Genomic DNA, 14093 nt, shown 5'->3' on the forward strand with positions numbered 1-14093 from the left:
GGGCTGAAGAGGCAGGATCACAGGCGATGGAATAACCTGGACTTCACAGGAGATGGAACAACCTGGAACACACTGCAGCATGGAAGACAACACCAGCATAGAAATACACTTGCACGGAGACAAGGACAGCTGACCATACACTGGAGACAACTGAAGCACTAGCAATGGTTCTGAGAGCTCCCAGCATACTTATCCCCACTGGGTGGCCAGGATTGGCCGAGGAAGTATGACAGGGAGATCAGAACCAACAGGATTGGACAGCACAGACATGTGACTGGGAAGAACATGGCAGCCCCCATGTCTGCTATGGCGGGAAAGTGTGTTTGTGCACACCATGCTGGATACTGGGAGCAATGGCGGCGGACAGGTGGATTGCCGTGCACTGGGGACTGTCACTGGGAGACAGGACGCCGGCAGAGATGACGTCTGGACCGCAAGCTGAACCTGCGGAGGCACTTAGCCGGTAAGAAAGTCTGTCTGACAGCTCGGATCGTGACACTGGCCAAATAAGATACCCAGTTTGGGCAGGCGGTGCTGTAGAAGTCTCCACATGTTCCTATCCATTCTGGTATTTCTGGGACTTTCCTATCATATTGAGACCCCAGTATACCATATAGGTGATAGAGAAAATAGAATTTTAATGACCTACTGGTAAATCCCTTTCTCGTAGTCCATATAGGATACTGGGTGCTCCCGCCTCGGTGCAGAGTCTTTTCTGCAACATGTTCTCAGTTATCTGGTTGAAGTTGTGTTGGTAACCTTTCTTGTCACCAGTTGTAACTACCGTTAAAAAAAACCCATGCTTCCAGTTCTCCTGATTACTGTTGACGTGTGCTGGTATGAAGCTCACCACATATCGCTTTTCATATTCTTCTCTCAAGTATATCCATCCTACTTCGGGCACAGTTTTCCCTTAACTGGCTTGTGGTTGGGAACGTAGATGGGAGGAGCCAGTACACCGTGCTAAAGATTTTATATGCGCCTGTCTCATGCGGAGGACCCTCTATTCCCAGTATATTGAGACCCCTGTATCCCATATGGACTACGAGAAAAGGATTTACCGGTAGGTAATTAAAATCCTGTTTTTTGTGGTTAAGCATTGCTTGCTGCTGTTTATGGCCTCTAGAACCTGCTGAAGTGTAATTTCAGGGGTCCTCGGTGGGCTATTGCCCTTGGAGGGGGTGGTATGTGGTGGGGTCGAGGGTGTTTGTGAGTTGTTTCTGGCTTGTGTGCAGGCATATCTTTCTAGCTGGGCTGCAGCTGTGCTATTGCAGATTTTCCCCAGTATAACTGCCAAGTGCGGTGCTGGTGTCTCCACACACACACAAAATATCAGTATTACATTTCTGTACCAGGGGACTTGGCTATCTTAGTCTATGTCACTCCACAATGATGCTACAGTTGCTTTCTGCAGTTCTATTTTAATGGCAAGCTGAATTCTACAGTTAGATCCACGAAGGGCTTCAGGAGCCAGCACAATCTCGCTGGCAATCTTCCTTGGCAACAAATACAATGTCCCACTCTGTCCAGATGGTACAACACAGAGCCCTCTAGCCCTCCGGTAACTGAGCCAACACTTAACTGATCTTATGACAAGATCTGACAATAATCACTACCTATGCAGTTTAAGAATAAAGGTTCAGGTAAAGACGCAACTTATGCCCCGCAGCAGCCTCTTGGTAATAACACCTTCTCCTGCGGACTACTTCCAGGCGTCTGGCGCTGTCTCCTGCTGGCACGACTACCTAGCTCCTTACAGAATTAAGGTTACTGGCGGCTGGTAAGCAATGTGCTCATGCAGCCTCAGAGATGACCACTGGGCCCTCGGCTCCCTTGCATGGCAGCTCGGGGGAGCGTTACACAGCAGCGGGTGCAGGTATTGTCTGCTTTACCCTCACGTCGATGTCTGCCGGTGCTTCCCACCCTGCAGCTATCATGATGGGAATATCAGCCAGGGAGCTCTTGCTTCTACTCCAGGACAGGCCAACCTGTGGCTCTCCAGATGTGGTGAAACTACAAATCCCAGCATGCCTTGCCCCAGTTTTAACACTCCCTTATAACAAAACTGTGGCAAGGCATGATGGGGTTTTTAGTTTCACAACATCTGGAGAGCCACAGGTTGGCCATGCCTGTTCTACTCCCACGCTGTTTTAGACGGGGGGGGGGGGGGGTTACCTGCATCCTACAGCTGACCTCACGGAGTAAGCCGGTCAGCTGAGACAGGTATCTCTGTATCTAAACCGGTTATATGAACAGCAGATTCGTGTACATATAACCTGCGCTATTTATGCTGTTACTCTTCCACGTGAAGTGCTTTCATTTTTTAAAGTATGACAACCCGGTGTTATGATAATTTTGGTAATTGTGATAATTAGCCTGTCGTTAGTCTATTTCTCCCACGTTAAGTGATCCTAGATCATCTCTTACAAGGTGTGACAGCCCGTTATCTCTAATACTTGATACTTATATTGGTTTTGATATGTGTACAAGTTACATACTTATATTTACCCTATGACGGATTCTATACTCTGTAACAACCTTAAACAAGCATACTCGGCAATCATTACTAGGGAGCTGACAGGGTCACATTGATTTCTGTTGAACTTTGTTTCCTTTGTCAATTGAAAGCAACACTTTAACCCCCTGTCTATACATTTGTTCAGTTAACCATCAATACTGACACAAGTGAGACATCAAGTACGGGGGTACATTTACTCCTTTTTTTTTACCTCTCTTTCTGTGGGGAGCCAGCACAGACTATCACTCTCAACCTCCATCCTATGTGCAACACGATGGTAGGACAGTAGAAGGGTCTGTGCATCGCATCAACCACTTGAACTACAGTCTCTTACATCTGTCACTCTCTCATCCATTGGGCCACCAGTCCCCCCCTGCAATGTCACGTATGTCAACAGGGAGGTGACCTCTCTGACCCTCTGGAAAGCAGAAGTGACCTGCAGTCCTGCATGTCAGCCACCTGCTTCAGAACCCATTACGGATACGATCATACTTCACTGTGCCGCCTGATGCCGTCCGATCTCAGCAGCTAAGCAGTGAGAGGCCGGATCAGTACCTACTGGGTGACCAGTAGGGAATATTCGGTGCTGTATAGTTAACTGGGATACAGCTGCATCTGGTTTCCCATGAGGATCTTTCTTTCTATTCCACTTTTCTCTGGCATCTTTTGCATCATCTCCGTAACCTATGACGCTTAATTTAATCGCATCCGCTGCATGAATCGATAATAGCAGTACAGAATTTATTAGACCAGGGTGTGGGGGTGGTCCACGTAGAACCAAACATTTTCACAAAAAACATTGAGTTATTATACTTGTGCTTCCACATATATATTTATATAAGATACTCATAATTATTATTATTCTTTTGATACTCAGCAATGGTAGTTTCAATTTTGTTTGACGCCGCTATTTTAAACGAGTGTAATAAAAGTTATATTTTAACCTTATCACTACTCTAATCCTCTTAACTATCAAACATTCAAGCGTGCCCCAAAAAACCTTTCTGGTTCTGCCTTTTTGTCCCTCTTGGACATAAACCACTTTTGTACTACTCCCACGCTGCCAAGGTCATGCCCCTAGCGCTTTGCAAAGAATTTAATAAAAAGATGCTCGGCTCTTACAATCCCGCTATGGCATGGCAGGACTAGAAGGACTGTTTAACGCACAAGGAGGCTGGATTTATGTGGACACATCTGTACACGAATATATAATCAGTGACTGATACTTGTTATTGTGTATAAATATATGTCTTATACAATAAAAGTAGTGTTATCCTGGTAACCATTATGCTTTTATATATTAACTTTCTTACAGGACATATAAGGAGCAGGATTCTAACTAAGACGACGTGGAAAGGGACATTGTTCTCCGATCAAGCCAACTAAATACATCATATCTCCTTACACCTCAGGAGGAGGAACAAAAGCAATTTTATTTTCTGGATAGAAGAAACCTTCAGCAACTAATTTGTTTCTCACCTCATACATGATGAGCCTCACAGGAGAGAAACCACATGTGTGCTCTGAGTGTGACAAAGGCTTTACATGTAAATCACATCTTCTCATACATCAGAGGAGTCACACAGGAGAGAAGCCATATAAATGTTCTGAATGCAGCAAATGTTTTTCCCAGATGTCACAGCTTGTTATACATCAGAGGAGTCACACAGGAGAGAAGCCATATACATGTTCTGAATGCAGCAAATGTTTTTCCCAGATGTCACAGCTTGTCCTACATCAGAGGAGTCACACAGGAGAGAAGCCATATACATGTTCTGAATGTAGCAAATGTTTTTCCCTGAAGTCACATCTTGTCCGACATCAGAGGAGTCACACAGAAGAGAAGCCATATAAATGTTCTGAATGCTGCAAATGTTTTTCCCTGAAGTCACATCTTGTTGTACATCAGAGGAGTCACACAGGGGAGAAGCCATATAAATGTTCTGAATGCAGCAAATGTTTTCCCCAGAAGTCACATCTTGTCCTACATCAGAGGAGTCACACAGGAGAGAAGCCATATAAATGTTCTGAATGCAGCAAATGTTTTTCCAATAAGTCACTTCTTGTCCTACATCAGAGGAGTCACACAGGAGAGAAACCATATAAATGTTCTGAATGCAGCAAAGGTTTTTCCAATAAGTCACATCTTGTCCGACATCAGAGGAGTCACACAGGAGAGAAGCCATATAAATGTTCTGAATGCAGCAAATGTTTTTCCCAGAAGACAGATCTTGTCCTACATCAGAGGAGTCACACGGGAGAAAAGCCATATAAATGTTCTGAATGCAGCAAATGTTTTTCCCACAAGTCACATCTTGTCCTACATCAGAGGAGTCACACAGGAGAGAAGCCATATAAATGTTCTGTATGCAGCAAAGGTTTTTCCAGTAAGTCATATCTTGTCCGACATCAGAGGAGTCACACGGGAGAGAAGCCATATAAATGTTCTGAATGCAGCAAAGGTTTTTCCAATAAGTCACATCTTGTCCGACATCAGAGGAGTCACACAGGAGAGAAGCCATATACATGTTCTGAATGTAGCAAATGTTTTTCCCAGAAGACACAGCTTGTTATACATCAGAGGAGTCACACAGGAGAGAAACTAAAAATGCTGTGAATGCGGGTAGAGTGTTACTAGAAAGACAATACTTATTAATCCCTTGAGTCACTCCGAGGGCCTGAATGCAGCATATTTCATATATAATTAAGGTAACTTGTAACACCACAATATGCATGCAAAGGATACAATTTTTTCCTAGTGTGAGAAGTGTTTTTTATAAATCAGTCCTGATAGTCTGGAGAGGTCTGACAAGTGGATTTGGGGGCACTTTTTCCCTGGGACGAAATGTCTATTAGGAACTAGAGCTGCAATATAACAACATTCAGTGACGATGGGGCTGCTGGTACTGAGCTCTGTAATATACAGCTGTTCTCCTGGTGCAGGTACTGAGCACTGTAATATATAGCTGTTCTGCTGGCGACGGTACTGAGCTCTGTAATATACAGCTGTTCTACTGATGCTTGTACTCAGCTCTGTAATATACAGCTGATCTGCTGGTGCTGGTACTGATCTCTGTAATATACAGCTGTTCTGCTGGTACTGAGCACTGTAATATATAGCTGTTCTGCTGGTGCCGGTACTGAGCTCTGTAATATATAGCTGTTCTGCTGATGCTGGTACTAAGCTCTGTAATATACAGCTGTTCTGCTGGTGCCGGTACTGAGCTCTGTAATATACAGCTGATCTGCTGGTGCCGGTACTGATCTCTGTAATATACAGCTGTTCTGCTGGTGCCGGTACTGATCTCTGTAATATACAGCTGTTCTGCTGGTGCCGGTACGGAGATGTGTAATATACAGCTGTTCTGCTGGTTCCGGTACTGAGATGTGTAATATACAGCTGTTCTACTGGTGCCGGTACTGATCTCTGTAATATACAGCTGTTCTGCTGGTTCCGGTACTAGATGTGTAATATACAGCTGTTCTGCTGGTTCCGGTACGGAGATGTGTAATATACAGCTGTTCTGCTGGTGCCGGTACTGAGATGTGTAATATACAGCTGTTCTGCTGGTGCTGGTACGGAGATGTGTAATATACAGCTGTTCTGCTGGTGCCGGTATTGAGATGTGTAATATACAGCTGTTCTGCTGGTGCCGGTACGGAGATGTGTAATATACAGCTGTACTACTGGTGCCGGTACGGAGATGTGTATTATACAGCTGTACTGCTGGTGCTGGTACTGAGCTCTGTAATATACAGCTGTTCTACTGGTGCCGGTATGGAGATGTGTAATATACAGCTGTTCTACTGGTGCCGGTACTGATCTCTGTAATATACAGCTGTTCTGCTGGTGCCGGTACGGAGATGTGTAATATACAGCTGTTCTGCTGGTTCCGGTACTGAGATGTGTAATATACAGCTGTTCTGCTGGTGCCGGTACTGAGATGTGTAATATACAGCTGTTCTGCTGGTGCCGGTACGGAGATGTGTAATATACAGCTGTTCTACTGGTGCCGGTACTGAGATGTGTTATATACAGCTGTACTGCTGGTGCCGGTACTGAGATGTGTAATATACAGCTGTACTACTGGTGCCGGTACGGAGATGTGTAATATACAGCTGTACTGCTGGTGTCGGTACTGAGCTCTGTAATATACAGCTGTTCTACTGGTGCCGGTACTGAGATGTGTAATATACAGCTGTTCTGCTGGTGCTGGTACTGAGATGTGTAATATACAGCTGTTCTGCTGGTGCCAGTACGGAGATGTGTAATATACAGCTGTTCTGCTGGTGCCGGTACTGAGATGTGTAATATACAGCTGTACTACTGGTGCCAGTACGGAGATGTGTAATATACAGCTGTTCTGCTGGTGCCGGTACTGAGATGTGTAATATACAGCTGTTCTGCTGGTGCCGGTACTGAGATGTGTTTTATACAGCTGTTATGCTGGTGCCGGTACTGAGGTGTGTAATATACAGCTGTTCTGCTGGTACTGAGATGTGTAATATACAGCTGTACTACTGGTGCCGGTACTGGGATGTGTAATATACAGCTGTTCTGCTGGTGCCGGTACTAGATGTGTAATATACAGCTGTTCTGCTGGTGCCGGTACTGAGGTGTGTAATATACAGCTGTTCTGCTGGTGCCGGTACTAGATGTGTAATAAACAGCTGTTCTGCTGGTGCCGGTACTGAGATGTGTAATATACAGCTGTTCTGCTGGTGCCGGTACTGAGATGTGTAATATACAGCTGTTCTGCTGGTGCCGGTACTGAGATGTGCAATATACAGCTGTTCTGCTGGTGCCGGTACTGAGCTCTGTAATATACAGCTGTTCTGCTGGTGCCGGTACTGAGATGTGTAATATACAGCTGTTCTGCTGGTGCCGGTACTGAGCTCTGTAATATACAGCTGTTCTACTGGTGCCGGTGCTGAGCTCTGTAATATACAGCTTGTGGAAGTTGAGTTTGCACATCTATGTTGCTAATGCCTCGCGATCATCATGTACGTCATTTAAATACGCAGTTTTCGTAGCTTAGCTTCATGAAAGAATCAGAAATTGATTAATGGCGATCGTGATGCATTACTTACAAATCATTGTGATATTCCCAACACATTCACACTATGTATTTTCATAAATGTTAGGATATTGCAGTCCCCATATTATTGCTTGATATTGTTAGAATCACCGTCACAGACGCAGCCTCACTAGACCACCTCTTTTCATTAAGACTTGTCAAAGACCCACAGGCACGCCTTCTGTTCTACATGCAAAGATGGGATTTAGGCCCAGGAAATAGGAAAATTATACCAACACTGACAGTGATTGTGGGGGTAGCAAATAAGCTAATATTATACCACTGGATCAAGCGATCAGCGCCGTCCATAAGGGAACTGGAAACTATGATTCTAAGAATTATATATATGGAAAGGAAAGCTACTCTCCCGGCTATAGAAATGGGTATTATTAAATTCTAAAAAAAATGGGGATTATATAGCGTAGTGTAAGAGAATGTGATGCGGTTGTATATAGAACAATTTAAACTTGCTTGGGATAGGCATATGAATATCCTTACAGAGAAATAAGGGTACTTGTGTAGTTTCACGGAGCCACCGCGCGCACAGTCTCTCATGAAACTTGGCAGTTTGCCAGACTCACAGAGTTTACTGTGCGCGTGCCGCTCTAGATGTAATGTACGTTATCAGCATTGCGCTGGCAGCAGCAGCACGCGCTGCCCAGCGCTGACAGGTCATTGTGGTACTTGTAGTTCCAGAGTGGGCACACCGCTAACAAACGGGGCTTCTAAACTAGACAAGCCGGCACACTGCTATCAAAGGGGGTGTCTAGATTTAGACGCTAAAGTGTCTAAATCTAGACTCCCTGCAAACCTCTAAGAAGGAGGCATCTAAATTTAGACGCTAAAGCATGTACATTTAGTTGGGTCTAGGGGTACATAGGGGTGCACTGTGCAAAACACTATTATACCTGTTCACAATGACACTAGTCGACGTAACAGCTGTCGACCGTGTTAATTCCATTATCCATGCCACCCCGAAGCGTGGCGAGCGCAGCGAGCTCCGCAAATCTAGACACCCCCTTTGATAGCGGTGTGCCGGCTTGTCTAGTTTAGAAGCCCCGTTTGTTAGCGGTGTGCTGTGGGCAGCGCGCGCTGCTGCTGCCAGTGCTGTGCTGATAACGTACATTACATCTAGAGCGGCACGCGCACAGTAAACAGAGTCTGGCAAGCTGCCAAATTTCATGAGAGACTGTGCGTGCGGTGGCGCCGTGAAACTACACAAGTACCAAAATAAGGATTAAAAAGGGTTGAGATTACCTGAAGGGTAAACAAAGGGGCAGACTAGATGGGCCAAATGGTTGTTATCTGCTGTCAAATTCTATGTTTCTATGATAACACCACCTGGGCAATAAGGAGGCAGATAGAACAGCTTGAGGTGAACAGTATGACATTTTGATGGCAGTACTTATAGGCAATTATGAATCATAAGGGTTAGAAGGCAATGAGCCCCCCGTGTTTTTTTTTTTTTAATTGTGTAATTTTTATTGCATATAGAATGTAAATTGAGCACAAGCATACAATCATAGATATGGTACAATGGTATCTGTTCAAGTCCATGGTAATAAACATCCAAATTTCCATAAACAGTGTTTGCGTAGTTCTTGTACAATCAGTTCAACAGAGTATATCCTTAGACCAGATATTTGTACGCTTCGTGCTATACATATGTGAACAAGTATTACAAATTTTTAAACTTTTTTTTTTTTTTTTAAATTTGAATTTATTTTCTTTTTGCAACAATAACATAAATACATGTACATTTCATTGGTAAACAAATATGCTTTACCTTTACATGACATACATTACAGTTACAGTACAATACATACAATTTGGACAAAGCCCTCTTTTAGGACAACCCGGCACCTGCTGAACGATCTATATCATGTGGATTTGGTAACGGGAAGACTGTAGGTTTACTACTTCGTTTACTAAATATCAATTCTTATATTCTATTATTCGCTATAGTTTAATATTATAGTGCGGACTCAGCTTCCCTAGATCCTCGAACTATCTTTATTTGTAGCATGTGGTTAACATCACCATATTTTCCATCAACCTTTACAACATTATTATCCTTAAACAATATATCAATGTTTTGTGTGATTAATGTTTTTTTTTTTTTTTAATTTAATTTAAATAACCATGTTAATAACGTGTTTATGATTGTTTCTATTAACATCGTGCTTATTTTACAGTATTTGTGACTCTTGCATCCTTTATAATTATCCTTACGTTTCTGTGTTTTTATTTATTTATTTATTTATTTTATTTTTTTTAAATCAGTGCTAACCTAAGACCGGGCTAACTACCGTATGCCCAGAACTAATCCATCTGTGCCAGATTTTTGTGTATGTGTTCGTGCTATTTCTACCTATATATACATATTTTTCTTGTCCCATTGTGAGGTTGACTAAGTTAATCCAAGCTACATGTTCTGGTCCATCTTTTGCCATCCATACTCTTGCTATGAGTAGTTTTGCCAGGGCACATAGGTTAATTATATAAGCTTTATCATATCTATTCAGATTCCCATCCATACAGATTCCAAGTATACAGCTTTTAGGCCCTAACGCTGATTCAGGTATCCCTGTGTTGTTAATTGTTTTGATTACTTTAGACCAAAAAATTCTCAGAACTGGACAATCCCATAGTAAGTGCCAAAGCGTGCCTATACCATTGTTACATTTAGGACAAAGAGATAAAGTGCTGCCCTTAATCTTAGCCAATCTATTTGTAGTCAAATAGCTCCTATTTACAATATATAGTTGTACTTGCTGGGTTTTTATTGAGTTAGTAGCTACTGAGACCATCTTCAGGGCCATATTCCATTCTATTTCTGTTATATTACCAACATCTTCTACCCATTTTACTCTGAGTTCCCCCATTTTGTCATCATAAATGGCTTCCACTATCTGATTGTACAGCCTTGATACTACTTTCTTTTTACCCCCTACCAGCAGGGTTTTTTTTATAGGGGAAACTGAAAATATAGGTGTATCGTTCCTAAACTGGGTCTCTAATGCACTTCTTATTTGTAAAAATCTGAAAAAAAATGACCGTGGGAGTGAAAATTCCTCCGCCAGCTGTGCAAATGATTTCAGCCCCTCAGTATTAAACAATTGACTCATTGCACTAATCCCATATGTACCCCATATTGCATCAGGTCGTAGTTCGCTAAGTACTTTAAATCGTCTATAGTCTGATAGAGGATGGTCTATTTCTATATCATTGTATTTGGTTATTTTACCAGCTTCACGCCAGACTTTAATCGCCTGTACTACTAATGGTGCATCAGATTTTGATACAGCCCCCTTTAGCAAAAGTTGTACTGGACTGTTGTTTCCTTTGCCTTGAGCAATCAATATTTTAACTAGGTTAGTCCCTATGTCCTCTACCACCCACTCCCGTATATGTGCCAACTGGCCAGCCAAATAATACAATCTGAAATTGGGGAGTGCTAGTCCGCCTTGCCCTTTTTTCCTCATTAGGGTCTCTAGTTTAATTTTAACTCTTTTGTTATCCCATAAAAAGGATGATATTAAGCTATTCAGCCTTTTAAAGATGGCCATTGGCAAATACACCAGAGACTGCTGCAAAATGTACAGGACTTTCGGCAGAATGATCATTTTTATTAAATTTACCCGCCCAGACATTGAGATTGGGAGCTTACTCCAAGTTTTAAACTTGCTACCCAAATACTCCCACAGTGGCTGTATATTTACTTTAATGAATTCAAAAGGGTCTCTGGTGATCCATATCCCGAGGTATTTAAAGGCCTCTGTCCATTTAATTGGCAATATTCCCTGTGCCCCGATAATAGGCTGTTTTTTTATTGCCAATATACAGGATTTGTGAACATTAATTTCAAAGCCCGAGTGTCCTCCATGCGTCGTAATTAACTGAAGGACCCTAGAAGCTGCGTCCCTGTAATTCTGCAAAAATATTAATACATCATCGGCATATAAAGCCACTGTATCGGTCACCGGTCCTGCCCCAAAGCCCTTTACATCAGGATGCCTTCTCATAACGCAGGCCAAAGGCTCCACCGCCAATGCGAACAGGCTCGGTGACAGTGGACATCCCTGCCTCGTCCCCCTTGAGAGGGAGAAGGCAGAGGACGTCCACCCATTCACCGACACCCTGGCCCTTGGATCAGAATAGAGAAGCTGAACCCATCTCACAAAGTTCGGCCCGAATCCAAACGCCCTCATCACCTCCCACAGGTATGGCCATTCAACTGCATCAAATGCCTTAATGGCATCTAATGACATTATTGCTGCATCACATCTGTATTATTGTTAATGACTTGTAGGTGACTAAATACTTTTCTGATGTTGATGGATGTAGATTTCTCGGGCATGAAGCCGGTTTGATCCGGGTGAATAATCCTATCAATATTTCCGCCCAGCCTCCTTGCCAATAGTTTTGCCAGAATTTTAGCTTCTGAGGGCAGTAAAGAAATAGGTCTGTATGCCTCTAAGTCCTCCTGATCCTTCCCCTGCTTTGGTAGTAGGATTATTCTCGCCTCCATCATTGTTTGCGGACAATCTCCTGTCTCAAAGCAAGATTTATACAGCTCGAGCAATAATGGGGCGAGAAATTCCGCATATTTTTTATATACATCCATCGGGATGCCATCCAGTCCCGGGGCTTTCCCAGCTGGTAATTCTTTGATCGCCGCCATTATCTCCTCCAGTGTTATGGGGCCTTCCATGGACTGCTTTTCCACCTCCTCAAGGAATGGTAGCCCTATATTACTAATGTACTCCCGGGTTTGATACTGATCAAATTGCACCCTAGTCCTGTACAGCCCGCAGAAATACTCCCTAAATGCACCGCCTATTTCTGGTGTTTTAAATTGCAATGCCCCTGATAAATCCTTTATTTTATGAATCGTGTTTCATGGTTTATCTACGTTAGCAAGATAGGCTAAATATCTCCCGGCCCTGTCTGTATTATTATATAGCTTCTGTGCGTTTACTTTCATGTTTTTAACATTTGCTGTGTTTAAATAATCCAACCACCGCTCTCTAGAGGCCTCCCACGCTTTTTTCGCCTCTACTGTACCTTCTGTCAAATTTTGCTTCATTTATGTTACAGTTTTTTTCCAATTCCATTAGTTTTTGACGGTTTGTTCTTTTCACAATACCTATTTTTTTTTTTTAAGTGTCCCTCTTAAAAAGGCTTTAAAAGCATCCCAAGTTATATTTTCTGTTGCGGTCCCCTTATTGATTGCCCAGAATTCACCCCATTGATCTACCAGTCCTGTTGTCACTTCCGGATTGTTTAACCATGCGGCATCACACTTCCAAAATTGGCAACCCCTATCAGTCAACTCTCTCAGTTCTATCACTAGTGGGGAGTGGTCGGAGATCCCCCGAGTTTTGTAACTAACTTCACTGACTGAAGGCAACAGCATCCTGGAAACAAAAACCATATCAATTCTTGAGAAGGCAGTATGTGATGCAGAAAAACAAGAGTATTGTATTACGTTTGGATTATTTTCTCTCCATGGGTCCACCCACCCCATATCTGTCACAAAACTGCCAAAGTTCTTAGAGCTACTGTCCCTTTTGATACCCGGTGCATTTTTGTTCCATCTATCTATTTTTGCATCTAGCACGTTATTAAAGTCGCCGAGACAAATTACTGGGACCTCTGGGGTTAAAGCAACAAAATCTGCTATCTTCACCATAACATCAAAGGAGAAGGGGGGCGGGATATACACAGCGAGTAAAAGAATATGTAAGTTGTTAATCACACAATCCAAACAAATAAATCTCCCTCCAGGGTCAATTTTAACTCTTGTATATGAAAACGCAATGGACTTTCTAATAAGAATTGATATACCACGTGCTGACGATGTGAAGGGGGCATGAAAAACATGACCTACCCAAGCCTTTTTTAGGGCCATAAGTTTCCCACCTATCAGATGGGTCTCAGTTAAACAAACAATATCTACGGCGCAGCCCCTGATGTACCGCAGAACTAACGACCGCTTTATCTTGTTGTTCATCCCCCTAGTATTCCATGTTAATAACCGTACCATTAGTCAGCTTTAAGATAATCCCATTTTTTCCGTCCCCCTTCCACCGCCAGCATTTTTGCATACATTTTCTTGGTGCCTTGATGTCCTTGTCCAACATATAACACACACCCCCTTACATATACCCCCCTCCCACCACCCTGTATACCTCCCCCCCTTGGTATACTTATCCTCTCCACCCTCCTCCCTTGCAGGTTAGGTTACCCTATCCTGCTCCCAATTTGTATGAGGCAAAAATCCCCTGTAGCCACTTATTCCTTTGAGACCGTAATAGTTCCCCTCCCCTGGCTTATTTATTATTTTTACTTTTCAATAAGTATTTTTTTTTTTTTTTTTAAGAAAAATGCATGTTCCTTATTTATCTCTACAGTATTATTCGTTACCCGACTCTGTAAAAACTTTTTTCCGACTTTTCTACTTGCAGTTATGCAAAATCCAGCACAGCCTCATT

At 42.9% G+C, this 14093-nt stretch overlaps 1 protein-coding gene across 1 annotated transcript in view; it reads left to right on the forward strand.

The window, feature by feature from the left end:
* LOC146073385 (uncharacterized) overlaps nucleotides 1-8201 on the forward strand; it is a 79624-nt gene extending 71423 nt beyond the window's left edge. Inside the window, exon 9 of the mRNA XM_083180563.1 lies at nucleotides 3972-8201. Within this exon, the coding sequence (XP_083036689.1) occupies nucleotides 3972-5135 (1164 nt within the window). The 3' untranslated portion in view covers nucleotides 5136-8201. The remainder of the gene's footprint in view (nucleotides 1-3971) is intronic.
* Nucleotides 8202-14093: the final 5892 nt, after the last annotated feature.

The sequence above is a fragment of the Crinia signifera genome, chromosome 4 (genome assembly GCF_055691185.1).
Source record: "Crinia signifera chromosome 4, ASM5569118v1, whole genome shotgun sequence".
NCBI classification, from domain to species: Eukaryota; Metazoa; Chordata; class Amphibia; order Anura; family Myobatrachidae; genus Crinia; species Crinia signifera.